At 30.0% G+C, this 16089-nt stretch overlaps 1 protein-coding gene across 1 annotated transcript; it reads right to left on the bottom strand.

Annotated features, from left to right (window-relative positions):
* Nucleotides 1-11826: 11826 nt before the first annotated feature.
* LOC114169737 (mannan endo-1,4-beta-mannosidase 2-like) lies at nt 11827-15812 on the bottom strand. The gene is made up of 5 exons (XM_028055008.1): nt 14856-15812; nt 13719-13916; nt 13393-13515; nt 12726-12937; nt 11827-12471 (listed from the first exon to the last, which is right to left on the bottom strand). Exons 1-5 carry the CDS (start codon nt 15243-15245, stop codon nt 12084-12086), a joined length of 1311 nt encoding a protein of 436 aa, XP_027910809.1. The 5' UTR covers nt 15246-15812; the 3' UTR covers nt 11827-12083.
* Between the last annotated feature and the right edge of the window lie 277 nt (nt 15813-16089).

Here is a 16089-nt window from a genome sequence, read left to right as displayed (position 1 = left end):
TTTTGCAATAGAAATTTGAAGTTATCTCTCTATATTATGTTGACGAGCAGCGACCTCCGTAGCCTTCTAGAGATGATTATCTTTGCACGAAGAGGGAGTTGCTATTGTACATAGTATGAAAAAACCGGTGAGAAACTGTTACGACTTTTGTGCCTGATCTATGAATAGACAACCGATTTGTTTCATAAATTTTAAGGATTGTTCTTTCTTCATATCCATTTGGTCTTACAATAATATAAATCAGCATTAAATTAGCTTTTAAACAAATACAATTTAGATAGAAATGGTGAAGTTAAATAGTTTCGTATTTTAGCAAAGAAAAATAGTACATTAGAGTAATGCAAATTTTTTAGTAATTTTCTCTTTTCTCTCATCTAATCATTCTTTTTACCCTTTTTTTTTTCTTGTTTCCGGCTCTTTCACTCCTATTAAATTCACAATAAAAAAGAAAAAAAAATCTAGAAAGAGTAAAAGTGAATGTAAATAGAAGTTGATGGGAAAGTAAATGAGAAAGATAATGAAAGTTATTTTTTAACTGAAATAAAGTAAAACTACTTTTAGAATGTTTAAATTCTTTTCATAGTTTTTTATTTGTCTGGTGTGGAAAAGGGATTTGTATGGATATGGACAAACTTATAATACAATATACAAATTTTTTAATTGAGTTGGGTCACTATTTTTAATTCTTTTTCTATTAGACTCAATTCAATACAAGTCATCTTTGATCAATTGGACTGAGGCCAGTCAAATGAGTCATTAATTTTGAATTTTTTATTTTGTTAAAACTTTTAATTTTGAAATATTCTTTGAATTTTGTTTTAAAAAGTATATTATAATATCTAATATTTTAATAATGTAATATTTTAAATTATATGTAACATCTCATTTTAGTAACTTAAAACTAATAAAATAGAATATTTCATAAAAGCATTCAAAAACAGGTAATCCAATGTATAAAGTATATTAATGTAGTCTTACAAAAGATGAAACTATCAAAATATAATATTTAGTATACTCAAACTAAACTAACAAGCTTTATATAAAAACTAAACACGGTTAAAGCTCCTTGAATCTTTCACTACTCTAACCGATGGCTCCTCATCCTCTAGAGGTGCCTATAAACCTACAACTTCATCCGCTCCTATCAAATAGGTGATTATCACAAAAAGAAGAAACAAACAACACAAGAAAACACAAAACACGCAAGAGGGTAAGCTAGAGTACAAAAAAGGTTATTCTGAAAAAGTAAATCTTGTGAAATATCACACCAACATAGATAAAATAGATATGTATATGCACATAAAGCAGTTGACCCTAAATTCAATTATCCAGACAAGATAAAATTCACTAGAGGCATGCACTTGTGATGGTTCTTAGTAGGAATGTCAAAAAAATCCGTACCTGCGGGTATTTGCGGATAAAACTAGCAACGTGTAGGAAATGGATATTGAAAATGGATATCCGCCGGTAACAGGTACAAGTATTTTTTATATCCGCATGTTAACAGGGCGGGTACAAGTATCATAGTATCCGTACATGTGGATACTTGTATCCGCTACACTATAATTTAAATTAAAAAAATTAAAAAAAATGATTAAAACATTAACACATTAATTTTGAATGTGTTATTTTTTATCAATTGATTTTAAAAAATCTCCATTTATTTGTAAACGGTCGTTCAATACTATTTAAATGAGTTATGTGCACTTTATATGAACTTTATAAATGTCATGCATTGTATTTTTATTTGAATTTATGGTTAAAATTTGTTGTTAAATATTAAATATTTCTTTTGTAAATACTCGCGAATATCCGCAGATATCTGTGGATATTAAAAAATATGCGGATATTCGCACGGAAATAGGTACGGTATGTGGTGGATATTTATCCAGCTGGTAGAGTATGAGGGAGCTATTACTCGTACCCTACCTGTCCTGTTGACATCCTTAGTTCTTAGACTCTGCAGACTCTAGGTTCAAGGGGTTATCACCTAACCACACACAAGGTTAATCAAACAAGTCCAAAGACTAGGACCTTTTGTGACTCTCACCACATAACTCATTCTACTTTATTTGAGTGTAAATGATTATTATAGTTCAGGATACCACCTTACTAATATCTCCTATGTCAAGGCATACACTAAAATTACCATAAAAAAGAATTTCCCTTGAAACTCCTTAAACACCATAATTTCACAGGCTCACAACATCATTCTCATATCTTATCAATCATTAAAGCAATAAACATAATGAATTCACTCAAACAAAACCATCACAAAGAAGAAAAGCAAAATGGGGCTTGTAGAGGAAACTGGGGCTCAATGACGACGCTTAGTCCCATTCTCATCGCAATAAGTGGCACTCAGCGGTATAGTCTGTCGCTCAACGCCCTAAAGCTAAAATGCTTCCAGACCTGTAGTGCAAGCTGACACTCAATGCCATTTTGATATTGCTCAGCGTTTTATAAGTTGACAACAATGCATTCTATGATATTAAGTGCACTTGGAACTGATCAATTGCTCAAATTAGTACTCCTTTTGCAGTACATTGGTTCAAAACAATTTTAATCATGAAAAGACCTATTATTATGATCACAGATCAATAGAGACTCATGACTAAAAAGTCGCATGCAAGTGAAAGAAGGCTCACATGCAACAATAAATAGAAAAAAGGGTGAAACTCAATTTACACAAATTGGTCCAAATTAAAATGTTCGCTGTGAGTATCACTTTTACTATCTCAGATCTTCAATTAGGCGAACAAAGGATCATAACTCCTAAAGAGAATTAAAAAAAAAACTCTAAAAAAGTAATTTCTAGATAGATAAAATATTTTAAAATAATAAAACTCGTTTATAACAAAACTATTTATATTAAATTTTCTTTTAATATTAAATAATCAAATTTCACTATTTTTAAACTATTATCACCTCAAAAATATAACTAGGATTTTACAATATACGTTCAATTAATAAAATAACCAAGTAAATTTAATAATAATTATATTACTATTGTCGTTAAGATTTAATAATTTTGAGTTCAGCGTTCAAAACACATAATTCAAGGAAATTGGGTCACCTTAAATTGATTTGGATACCTCATTCATTAAAAAAAAAACCTCAACCTAATTTATTTAATGAGATAATACGTTTTTTTAAATAACTAACAATGTTAAAACATTATAATCTCAAACTCATTTTCATTCTTAATCTAATTTTTAAATGATTTCTATTACTTATAACAACCACAAAATAATTAAAAGAAATAAAAGTATAAAATTAAACACACATTCACACAAACATAACTACTAAACAAATAGGCTTACAAAACTAAATCAAATATTAAAAAAAATGAAAATATTACTTTATACATAGGAAAATCTCCCTATGTTTACTTATGAAATTGCCTACAACTTGTATGGTCAATCTTCCATGTTTCAAGATACAATTATCATAATCATGACAAACTAAAACAAATGAGGTAAGTTAGTATAATCAATTAAAACACTTAAATTATACAATTATTTAAAAAAAACATATTAAATTCATCAGTTGTCTGCATAAGACACCATATAATTAAGATAATTCCAACTGGATAATTTTCCTGAGAATAATATTGAGTTCAAACATTTAAGGCTAAAATATTTGTCCTATTTTAAGTGTATTATTAGCCATTAAAATGTTCCCCCGCCCCCCCACACACACATACATATATATATATATATATATATATATATATATATATATATATATATATATATATATTGTTGACTTTCACCTAAAATAAGTTGTAAAAATCTTTATTACTTTACCATATAATACCTTATTTCTATTGTGGTTTAGGTTATCTATAAAAATCTATATTTTATAATTTAATACTCACATCATACGTAATTATAATAGTATTACCACTTTGATAACTACAACCATCATCATCATTAATTTAATCTCATTTAATGATAAAATATTTAATCATTTTATTCCATAAATAACCAACTTAAATAATAATCTAACAAATAAAATATTCTAAAAGAATATAAAACACATAATTATGATTATACAATATATGAGCCATCAAAGTAAATTTAAATAAAGTAAAACATGTTCTAAACAGTTGGAGAAAATCACCTGAGCGAGATTCTGCAATAAAATTTGTCTGAGCATCAAAGTTAGAAGTAAAATACTGTTACAATTTATTCCTTTATAGGTAATCTCGCTTAAACGACAAACAAGCACTTTAAAAAGAAATTCTTCGTTGAATTAGGAATATTATTTGTGTGAGCAGTTCCAAAAATAAAACTTTTACTTCTAACTCTTATATGGTTTAAACAATATATAGAAGAAAAAAAACCATGTTATGAATTAATGATTGTCCATTGATTTACTCATATGATTAATTATTCTTTATGGTAAATATTTGTATTAACTAAGTTGATTTATTTCCTTTATGGATTACATATTGTATCTATAAATATGACTCTTCTTATCAATAATAATACACAGATGACTTGCTCTCTATTCTCTCATTTTCTATTCTTTGTTGTTTCTTCTCTATTATCTTCTCTGTTATTCGCTTTATTTCATAACACATTATGAGCACGATGCTCCAACCAATTGAGGACTAGTGGAAGCTTTTTTCTCTATAACGACAGTGTTATGCGTGTCTCAATCCAAGCTCTTTCTAATCCTTTCTCAAATTATAATTTTACCTTATATTCTTCCTCTTGTGATAAAAATTATTTAACTTTATCAATTTTCATCTTCGTCTTATTATTTTTATTTTTATTTTGACGGTGATTATTATTATTATTATTAATATAATTATTTTATGTGCTAGTTCTAGACACACGAAATGTTGCAAAATTTGGATTTGTGATCCTTGATATTACAAGGAAGAATTCACAAATATTGTGAATTTATTTCATGTCTATGTATGGCTGGCAGGACAAAGCAATAAAGCTTTTGATGAAAAATCATGAGATCCGCCTAATATGCTCCATTCCCAGAAGTGAATGCAGCAATCAATATTAGAATTTATTTCATGCATTTGTATGGCTGAACAAAACAATGAGCTTTTATAAAAAATCATGAAACCTGTCCAAATTGGTTCTGCTCCATTCCCAAAAGTGAATGCAGCAATATTTGATTTATATTTTCATGATCGATCATGATCTTGATTTTGGACATGGTTATAAAGAAAATTTCAAAGACACATTTTGTCACCAGAAGTGGCACGATAATGTGAAAAAAGGAAAAGGAAAATGTGAAAATATTGACAAAAAGATGAAAGTATATATTATCATTACGGTGGTAAAGGTCATTTGAGTTGTACTTATTGTACACCAAAGCATCTTACAAATAATGAGAAGAACACAGAAACACAATTTGCTTATGAAGATGGTGATTCTGATTATGGCCATATGGATGCTACTCATCTTGATATTGTTATTTTCTTTGCTAAAGCAAATGGAAGCATTGATCACCTCATTGATTATGAGAGTGTTAAAAAAATTCTCATATTGATATTTACGTTTATATGAAAAACGAATGTTTGCACTAATACCAAAAGAATGTGCCTTATTGATAGTGCAACAACTTATACAATTCTCAAGAGTAATAAATTTTTCTCTTGTTTGATAATGTGAGACATCGATGTTAGTATTATTTATAGTACTACAAATATATTTAAAGACTCTAGAAGAGCTACCATACTTCTACCAAGAAATTGAATAGAAACTTATTAAGTTTCAATGATATTTGTCTAAATGGATATTATATTGAGACAAACAATGAAAAAGATATGAAATATCTTTATATCTCTATGATTGAGTTGAAAAAGAAAGTGTATTGGAGAAATTATCAACATTCTCTTATAGTTTGTACTACAAGTTTATTAGTACAATTGAAATGCATGTCATGGTAAACAAGAAATTTACAAATCAAAATGATTGACTTATTTAACATGATCAGTTATTATGATGCGAAAAAAAAAGGTTGAAAAACTCATGTGGACACGTTTGAAGCGTGGTAGACCTATTGGTTCCAAAGATAAAAACTCTTGAATGAGAAAGTGAGTTAATATGCAAAATGACCTAATCGAAAAGGTTGAAATCCCAAAAGATTCATTTGACATAATTAATGGTTCGGTTCCAGAAGAACCTCAAGTACCTGAAATGGTTGAAATGATGAGATCTCAATAAATTATGTCATGAATCATAGAATATGGAACCAAAATAAAATTAACATTGACGAAACTTTTACTTATAACATAGCGATGAATGTTATGAATGACAATGAGGATCAATAAGCAATGATCATTGAAGATTGTCGGCGAAGAAAAGATTGGCCAAAATGAAAATATGCAAAGAAGCATAATTGTATTTGCTTACTGAACGAAAGGTTTTTGGAAGTATAGTTCGCACACCTGAAGTTGTGAAAATTGTTGGGTACAAAGCATAATTGGTTGCTCAAGGTTATTCATAAAACCTTGTATTGATTAGTGAAAAAATATGTTCACTAGTATTGGATGCAACAACATTGCAATATTCGATTATCCTAGTTGCACAACAAGGTTTGCATTTACATCTAATGGATGATGTTACAACCTATTCGTACGGTTCTTTTGAGAATCATATTTATATGAAAATCCCTGAAGGATTTTATTTGCCCAACAAGACAAATTCTAAAGAGGGTTATTCAATAAGATTGAACATGCTCTTTTATTGATTAAAGCAAGGATGTGTGTGGTATAACCATCTTATTGAGTTCTTATTAAAATAAGGATATGGAAATGATCCTTTTTGGCCTTGTATTTATATGAAAATATTAGAAAATCAATTTTTCATAATTATTGTTTATGTAGATGACATAAACATCGTTGAAACTACTAATGAGCTCACAAGGCAATTGAAAGAATTTGAGATGATTGATCTTTGAAGGGCAAAGTCTTGTTTGAAATTAGAAATTGAGTATTTAAATAAAAATATTTTTATACATCAAGAGGCTTATATGATTAAGGTGCTTAAAATGTTCTAAATGGACAAGTCATGTCCATTATGCACTCCAATAGTTGTGAGGTCGTTAGATGTTGATAAAGACTCTTCTTAGACCTCAAGAAAATGATAAAGATCTTCTTAGTCTAGAAGCACCATATCTTTGTCATAGAAATACTAATGTATCTTGCGAATTATACTCGATCTAATATTGCATTTGCTATAAATTTATTAAGCAAGATATAGTTCTTCTACTACAAGAAGAAAATGGTTTGGAGTAAAACATATACTTCGTTACTTTAAGGGTACTACGAATATGAGCTTATTCCATCCAAATGATTCAGATTCAGACCAATGGGTTATGGATATGCATGTTATTTTACATATTCTTACAATGTCACAATGGTTGATCAGAAACAAGATGTTTGTTCACATGTGGTAGCACAATGATTTCATGATGGTATATGAAACAAACTATAGTAGCAATATCGTCTAATCATACAAAATTACGAGAAAAGTTGCGAATATGTTTGGTTAAGGCCTATAATGCAACATGTGCAAGAAACTTGTGACTATCCCAACAAAGATGGAATCAACAACCATATATGAACATAATAGTGTATTGTTCAATTGAAAGGATGATATAGACATCCAAAAATTCATTCATCTGAAAATATGACAAGTCTATTTGAAAAGTTTTTGCCAAGAAGAACTTTTGAGCAAATGACTCACAAATTCGGATTTCGTCTCCTTAATGATGTAAGTTTACATGAGGGGGAGAAATAGAATATGTGATGAACAATATTGTATTAAAGAATACAAAATGTTGTACTCTTTTTCCTTCACTAGGTTTTTTTTTATCCCAAAGGATTTTTCCTAGTAAGGTTTTAACGATGCACATTCTTTATCAATGGACACTCAAGGGGGAGTGTTATGAATTAATGATTGTCCATTGATTTACTCATATGATTAATTACTCTTTATGGTAAATATTTGTATTAACTAAGTTGATTTATTTCCTTTATGGATTACATATTGTATCTATAAATAGGACTCTTCCTATCAATAATAATACACAGATGAGTTGCTCTCTATTCTCTCATTTTCTATTCTCTTGTTTCTTCTCTATTATCTTCTTTGTTATTCGCTTTATTTCATAACAAACCATACCTTATATACCAATTCAATGTAGTAAACTATGTAATATCGATATAACATTCTAATTACATTATTACGTGTAGTGTCTATATTATATCAAATATGACTAATAACTCGTACATGAGAAATCATTAAATGTGTAAGAAATGATTCTGTGCCTTTATTCAGTATCAATATATACATAAATGTAAGATGTTTTAGGCCATGATTGGGAAATTCTTATTATTTCTTAGTATTTTTATTTATTTATATTTTCTTTTCATATGAGAATGATTAATACTCTCAATTTAAGTGTTTAATAACACAAACCTTTCAATTACTAGGTAATCTAAACTTTTTTTTTACTTATTATTATTATTATTATTATTAATTTTTGTTTCATTTGAAGAACTATTTTATTTCGCTAAAACAATTCTTGTTATTTCTCAACCATTGAATCTATATATTGATATTTGAAAAGTTTTCTTAGATCTCTAAGGTATTTTTCATCTTATCATACTCTTAATTATACATTTGTTTTTTCTTTGTGCGGTTTCTTTCAATAGTCTCTCAAATTGTTTTATAAACATTTTTTTAATTTTTTAATATTTTTATTTATTGTTTATTTTCATCATGTAGAATATTGTTCGATATATTTTATCTATTTTTTTACAACATATAGTGGAGTTCAAAAGATACAATATTCATGTTAACATTTTATTATTATGTTTATTATTTGTTCTTTACATCATTTTGAGCAATGATGTAATATAACTTTGATTAGTCTATAAAAAAGAGATTCATTAAAATTTAAAAAATTCAAGTAAACAAATATTTAAAATATATTTTAATTTGAAAATTTGTTTTCGTTTTATATTTTTTAAAAATATTTTTAAATTATATCAACTAAGTTGCATTAATGTTTGCAAATTTAATAAATGTTTTGGTTCTCATGAAATTTTATTTGGTATTCTAATCTAAAATGTAAATAATTATAATTTATTTCAAAGTATTTGATATTGAAGAAACAATCATCCTCCTAATATTGAATATTTGATAATATTATGTTTCCTTTACCATAATTTTTTATTATTTTATAAAATTAAAATTAATATTGAAGTAGTAAGAAAACAGGTACATGTATGGGTATGAGATTATACCCGTTACCTGGTGGGATAACGATTTGATACCCGTTGAGTTTGGATATAGGATAGCGAAACCCGTCTCCGCCCCGCCCCGTTGCCATCCCTACTTATGATTATGTAGTTAGTAGTTATGATTGGGGGATCCTTATGATTATATAAATCCCTAAAATTGTGGCTTCTATTAATATGTGATTGATTTCTGATAGTGGTTTACATAGATATTATTTTGTAATTAATATTTACATTGTCTAATACACCCCGTAGTCAAAGCGGAAGGTTGTCGTAAGTTGAGACTGACTCTAAAATCTTCAAAGAGTATGCACGAAAGCCCTCTAATGAAGACTGACACTTGACATTATCACGGTCACATCACTTTGTCACTGCCACGTGGCATGACGAGCTTGGCATGTGGCAAATTTTTTTATTTTTTAAAAAAATATAAAAAAAATAAAAAATTCAAAAAATTGAGGAACTGACACGTGACACCCCATTTAACGTTGTTACTATACTACTAACGGAAATGACTACATTGAAATCAAATTTCCCAAACCAGGAACCAAATTGAGATGAAAACAAAATAGAGGGACCAAATTGAGATTTTGTTACAAAAATAGGAACCAAAGACATGATTAAACCATATATTAACTTAATAACATTACATTATCATCACATATTAATATAATATCACGTATATTTAAAAAATACGTATACATAGGCGTGAGTCGCGCCTGTACGCTAGTTACGTCATAATTGCTGTTACAAAATACACTTTTTAATTTACATTTATATTTTTGAAAGGACACCAGTGAAATCATGGAAAACTTTGGAGGTGCAGAAAAAAAATCTTGGGGTGTAAGAAGAAATCCCCCAAAAGAATTTAAAAAGCATTCTATTGAGTCCAGTAACTGGGCTTAAGCACATGTGCTTAACAAGCTAAACATCTAATCACAGCTTCAAACAGGGAAAGCAAATTCCCTCGTTTAAGAAAAATGAAATTACCAGATGTTAATCTCACTATTTTATAAAACTCAATTTATAATAAAATATATTTTATGAAAAATTATTTAAGGGTCAAGGTTTTATGCCATATAATGTCACTAGAGAGAATTTATTCCCAAAAGCTCATTGTTAGTTTTTTCAGCATTCATTTAAGGAATTTTTTAGAGTTAATGATTTGGAAATACAAGTTATATAAACTATAAAAAAGTAAATGGAAAATTAGACAGACTTACCTGTCATGAAGTTATGTTGAATATTTTTCACATCTCCTCTGGTTTTAAAATAAATATTGACGTCAATTATACTCTTTATGAAGGGTTTAAACAAGTTCTCACTTCCTATCAAATGAATGATTTTTCTTTTATTTTAGTCACTGTGAAAATGTTTTTGTTTTTAATCTCCTTAAAATTAAAAAATCACAACTTTTGATTAACTAATTATGTGTTAAAAGATAATTCATAAATGACATAAAGGTGTACCAATATTAGCTAGAGCTGTCAAAAAACGGGTAACTCAGTCCGACTTAGCTCGACCCACCACGGGTTGATCATTTAGTGACCTAACTAAACTCGACTCACTTATTAGTGAGCCAAAAAAATTTGAACCCGACCCGATCCACCATGGGTTGGTGGGTTAAACGGGTTGCTTCACAGGTTTACTTAATTAAAAAAATGCAATTTTTTATCAGTCAAAACTAAATTATAATTCTAATTAAAATATAAATAATCTTTAATACAATCCAAATACAAACCAAAATCACAAAAGTACAAAAAAATAACCTAACATGACCCATATGCAAAACTCAACTTAACAAAAAATACTTATGTGACCCTTTATTTGCGGGTTGGCTCACCAACCCGGCTCACCACTGATTCAATCCAGGTAAATCGAGTTCTAGGTGAGCCAGGTCAAAAATCAACGTATTAAAATTTGTAAAAAAAGTTCAATCCAACCCAACCCGAACCCGTGGTGAGCTAAGTTGACTTGTGAGCTCCAATCCATTTTCACAGCTCTAATGTTAGCGTTTGACAATTTTGAAAATAAACTAATAAAAATCATTTATCTATCTTAAATAAATATTAAGGATTATAAATTGGGAATTGAATATTTAGAAAAATGAAAAGTAAAAAAAAATTATATAGGACAACCAAAAATTCATAAAGACTAAAAAATGATTAAATTTTTATATAGATGAAAGGCAAAAAAAATTATAAAGACTAACATTAAAACTCACTAGTTTTCCAAAGACCATAAACATTCTCAATAAAATAACATTCAAATTCTCTTTGATTTTTAAATGGTTATTATCAGTCTCTTATGTCTTTTTTTAAAAAAAATGAAAGTCAATTATCTTATATTTTTAAAAAGTGATACTCACTTTCTTTATTTCATTTCGAAATATCTTTTTTGACCATAAATTAAAAGAAATGGAAATTTAAAATTTCCTTAAAAACTAAATAACTTTTAATAGAAAAAAAAGTAAAAAAAAAAATTACAAATAAAATAAGAAAAATAAGTATCACTTGATTAAATAAATGAGGATTTGATAATGGAACTGAAAAGTTAAAAAAATTTCCCTCATATCTTAAAACACTTAATGGTTGATTTTGTTCATGAGGATTACAAGCTTTGAAACAAGTGTTTATATAGTAATATCTAATCTATGTGTTACCACACTATATATACGCCACTAACCAACTTCAGCATTGGTAATGAAAACAGAACCATATTCTACAGAACTAGTCTTAAACCACAAAAAGAACCCATATTTCTCCCCTATTCAAATCAAGGGCTTTTATTTCCACACCTTTCGCTAACAAAATTGTTTGAAACTTTGATCCTTATGAGGCCACCCTTTCACCTTCGCCAATCTGCATGATTGTTCAATAAACAGTGAAGGAATTGGTGTCTTTTCCCATGGAATGATTCCAAAATCATCACTAAACTCCTGCATTCCTCCAACCAAGAATTGCCAAACTAGAGCACCACCTCCAGACCTGTTTTTCTTTGCAGATTTGTAGGATATGTCTAAAATTGTTCTGTACATTGTTTTTCTCTCCGACATTGTAAAATTTATGTCTGACAATCCAAATTCAGAGAACACAACTGGCTTGTGAAGTACCTTATCACCATCTTCAATGTGAGAAAGCATCCACTTGGACACAAATTTCATGTAGTCTTCAAATACCTGCTCATGAAACCTATGCATAGGTTTTTTCAAAAGTTAATACAAAACATTAAGCTATTCAAAATCATCATAACATGTCTTGGATTCAAGTTTCAAACAAATTGATCCCTAAGCCCAGTTTTCACACTGACCCCCAAACCCAGTTTTATACTGGACTCTCAAAGTCACTCAGTGGAAAACTTGAGGTCTTTGATTCTTTAAGAGTTCAGTTCCTTCATTAACAGTCAAAGAAAATACCAAATCATATAGCAGTTACACAATGCTTACCAGTGATCAGGATAGATATGAACAGAGGTGAAATCAATGTTTGAGATCAAGGAGTTCCTTATAAAATCAGATCCAAGTCGAGATGCCCAGTCCTCAGGGTTCACCGTCAATCTTTTCGGGTCATTAGGACCGTAAAAACCTTCGAGTCCGACCGTCACCAGATGGCGCTTGTCGATGAGTTTGACAAAAGCTGACATTTCTTCTATCCAATCCTGCAGTTCTATGACAAGTAAGTAAACTGTATACAACTATACTCCAATATACCTACATAACAACTAGTGAAATGAACCTCTATTGTTTTCTTTCCCTTCTAAACTCAGGAGAAAGAATGGTATTCATCTATCCTGAATTTAGATGCCACAAGAAAAGCAAAAACTAGTTACAACTAAATACTTAAATTGGATTGTTTCAACTCCTAAGTTCCTTTCTTGCATGTATTATACAGAAGGGGTTCAGAAAGAACGAATATCAGAATGAACATAACACATAATGGCTGAAATTCAGAGTGTACTACAAAAGAACAGATCATCTGAGATCAAAATATTGTATAAACAGATATATTAAGGAAAGAATAGACAAATTTGAATCAGTCAAACTTTGAAGGTGTTAATATTTCTGCAATGCTATTCATATAAACACTTGATAAAAACACAGGTGCAGTACTTACTTGGAGAGTGTCACCAGAAGGATCAGTCATGCACCGAGGTTCATTAATCAATTCCCAACCAAAAATGGCAGGGTCATTTCTATATTCAATTCCAGTTATAGTATTCTTCCTTGTCAGAATTGTCTGCAGAAATATTGAAAGGAAACAACTAATTTGTCTAAGGCCAAATTATCAGAATTGTCTGCACGAGTATCAAATGTTTTGGATGCTAACTTGATGCACCATAGATATGTATCAGTATGAAATATTAATGCTAAAACTGTGCCATTCCAAACACGAAGAAACTAGGGAGGGGGGAGAACAGTAAAAAGATAGAAATATCATACCTTGATATAATTCTTGAAATAACTGCGGATTGATGGATCAAAGAAGAAAGAATCGTTAGATGAGCTTAGCCCTACCCCTTCTTGCCATGCCCATTTAACATATTGAGTCTTCCCACCATATGCATGCAAGTTATTTACTAAGCTAAGGAGTAACCTAATTCCATGTTTCCTTGCTTCTGCTATGACATAGTCCAAGGCCTGTTACCCAACCAGAGTTAAAAATGGTTTTCATTCATCATATAAACAACTTGCTTGGTTCATGGACCAAAAGTATCAGAAAAAAACACACATTCTATCAGGCATGACTTATACACACAAATATCCAAGACAATTGATAGAAACTTGTAAATGACTATATAAAAAGCAAGTATAAAAAGTTCTCGAAATGTAAGCTTATATAAAACTTTAAATTCTGATATGTTAATCATAAACTGGTTTTAGCCAAAACCAAACCATTTTTTGAGATTTTTCACACATGACAGATTGATCAAGGATAGTGTAAGGAGGAAGTGAAATAACAAGCATCTGGCACACTTCACTTTCCCATGGGAGAAATGATAGAAGCATACAATCAAGCAACACAGATACAATCTTCAAATTTATTCTACTAAAACTGATGCCACACAGACTGATTTTCAATTTTTGTTTGCATCCTATCGCATATGAGATTGTCACTTTCCAAGAACAATGTTAACCATTGTCACAATCACAATATTCAACTATGCTTCAACAACCATGTTACAATTCAAAAGTACCTTCCACAAATTCTGCAAGTTTGGTCTCGGTTCTAAATGAACCTCAGCAATTACACGCTTAAATCATGCACACAAATCATTGTACACACAGTTAGAAACCTAGTTTTGAAAGCCCCCAGCCACAAGTGCTCACTTTCAGGGGAAAAAAGAAAGTGAGAGGGAAGACAATATAGAAAAAAAAAAATCAAAGCAAAAGAAAACCAAAATATTCAAAGCCTCACTGCTAGACACTCATCGAAATCTACTTATGTCAGCAAACATAGACAAGCATAGAAAACAAAACAAAAAGAACCGACTCCAAGACATAAAAAACTAGGAGGAACAATAGACAATGAATAATAACACAACATACAACAAAAGCACCAAATCCACAAAACATTACCTTGAAAGCTTGTTCATTGAACACACCAGGAGAACTCTGAAGAGCATTGTAATCACCATCATTGAAGGCCCAAGTTCTACACACAGTAAGCCCCATCTTGGCCCCAGCCTTCAGCATTTCACGCACCCTTGGCCTGGAATACTCATCTACAGATTGCACCATTAACCAGTAAGAGTTCCATCCATTAATATAGAAAGCCTTCCCATCCACCATAAACTGAGTTCCATTTCTCTCCACAAAAGCCAATTCCACTTCCTCCTCAAAGCCAAACTTAACATCCCCAAAAGACATGTATATAAACAACACGATCGATGCAAACCCCACAACAGGGTAAAACAAACCATTTCCACCCACCATGATTCTGTATCTCTTGCACTCCTTCTGCAACATAGAACCAGAGAAATTCAACAAATTTGGGAGATCCTCAGATACCCCTTGGGATTCTTATTCAAAGGGTCAATTTGTTAGTGGCACCAGATAAAGGTTGCAGAATTCACAACTTCAGACCCAGATGTGAATGTGAATGTTTCTGACACCCCAATTGATCAGAATGAATAGATCTCTATCTTTCTCTCCGAGGACTGTGAGTGGACCCGAAAGGCGTTAACTTTAAGAAACTAAGTGCAGGAAGACTTCAACTTTGACAAGGTTGCAGGTTGCTGAAAGAAGGGGTTTTATTTTATAGCTATGCGTGAAATGGAAATGCTTGTGCTTCAACCATGAGGAAGGAAGTAAAAGAGCATACTGAAAATGACTCACATCACATGTCTTTGTTCTTCAGTCAGAACAGTCAAAAGAAATATGAGAGGGTGATTAATTAGGTTGAAGGGGGAAAATTGATGAAGAAGGTGATTGTGTGGTGAAATGTTTGTATCAGTGTATTCAGTTGTTTGGATTTAGATCTGGGAAGTGTGAACCTTCCTTCAGTTCTAATACTTTAAGCAGAGTATCTTTCAATTTTTCAAGAACTGTGGGCCACTTTGTTGTATCTGAGTTTTCACATGGTCAGCAATACAAAACAAGAACAAAATAAAAATTATTTAGTTCCATTTTCTTAACCTTTTTTTTAATTTTATGACTTTTACTTTTGAAAGAAAATGTGATTCTCTTACATTGATTCTCTTATTTATAGACTTTGATTGTTTTCTATTTTATTTTTAATAGTATTTTAAAGTTGTAAAGTATTTAAAATTTAATTTTATATAATCACATCTTTTTATTACCATATATGTAA

The sequence above is a fragment of the Vigna unguiculata genome, chromosome 11 (assembly GCF_004118075.2).
Source record: "Vigna unguiculata cultivar IT97K-499-35 chromosome 11, ASM411807v1, whole genome shotgun sequence".
NCBI classification, from domain to species: domain Eukaryota; kingdom Viridiplantae; phylum Streptophyta; class Magnoliopsida; order Fabales; family Fabaceae; genus Vigna; species Vigna unguiculata.
The sequence above is the reverse complement of the archived record's forward strand: the minus strand, read 5'-3'. Positions and strand labels throughout refer to the sequence as shown.

Bases quoted from the DNA above. Each gene is read 5' to 3' on its own strand.
- LOC114169737 (XM_028055008.1), bottom strand. From the start codon at position 15,245: ATGTTGCAGAAGGAGTGCAAGAGATACAGAATCATGGTGGGTGGAAAT. The intron at 13,516-13,718 runs GTATGATATTTC...ATATTTCTGCAG, and splicing joins ATTTCAAGAATTATATCAAG to ACAATTCTGACAAGGAAGAA. The intron at 12,938-13,392 runs GTAAGTACTGCA...ATAGAACTGCAG, and splicing joins CTTCTGGTGACACTCTCCAA to GATTGGATAGAAGAAATGTC.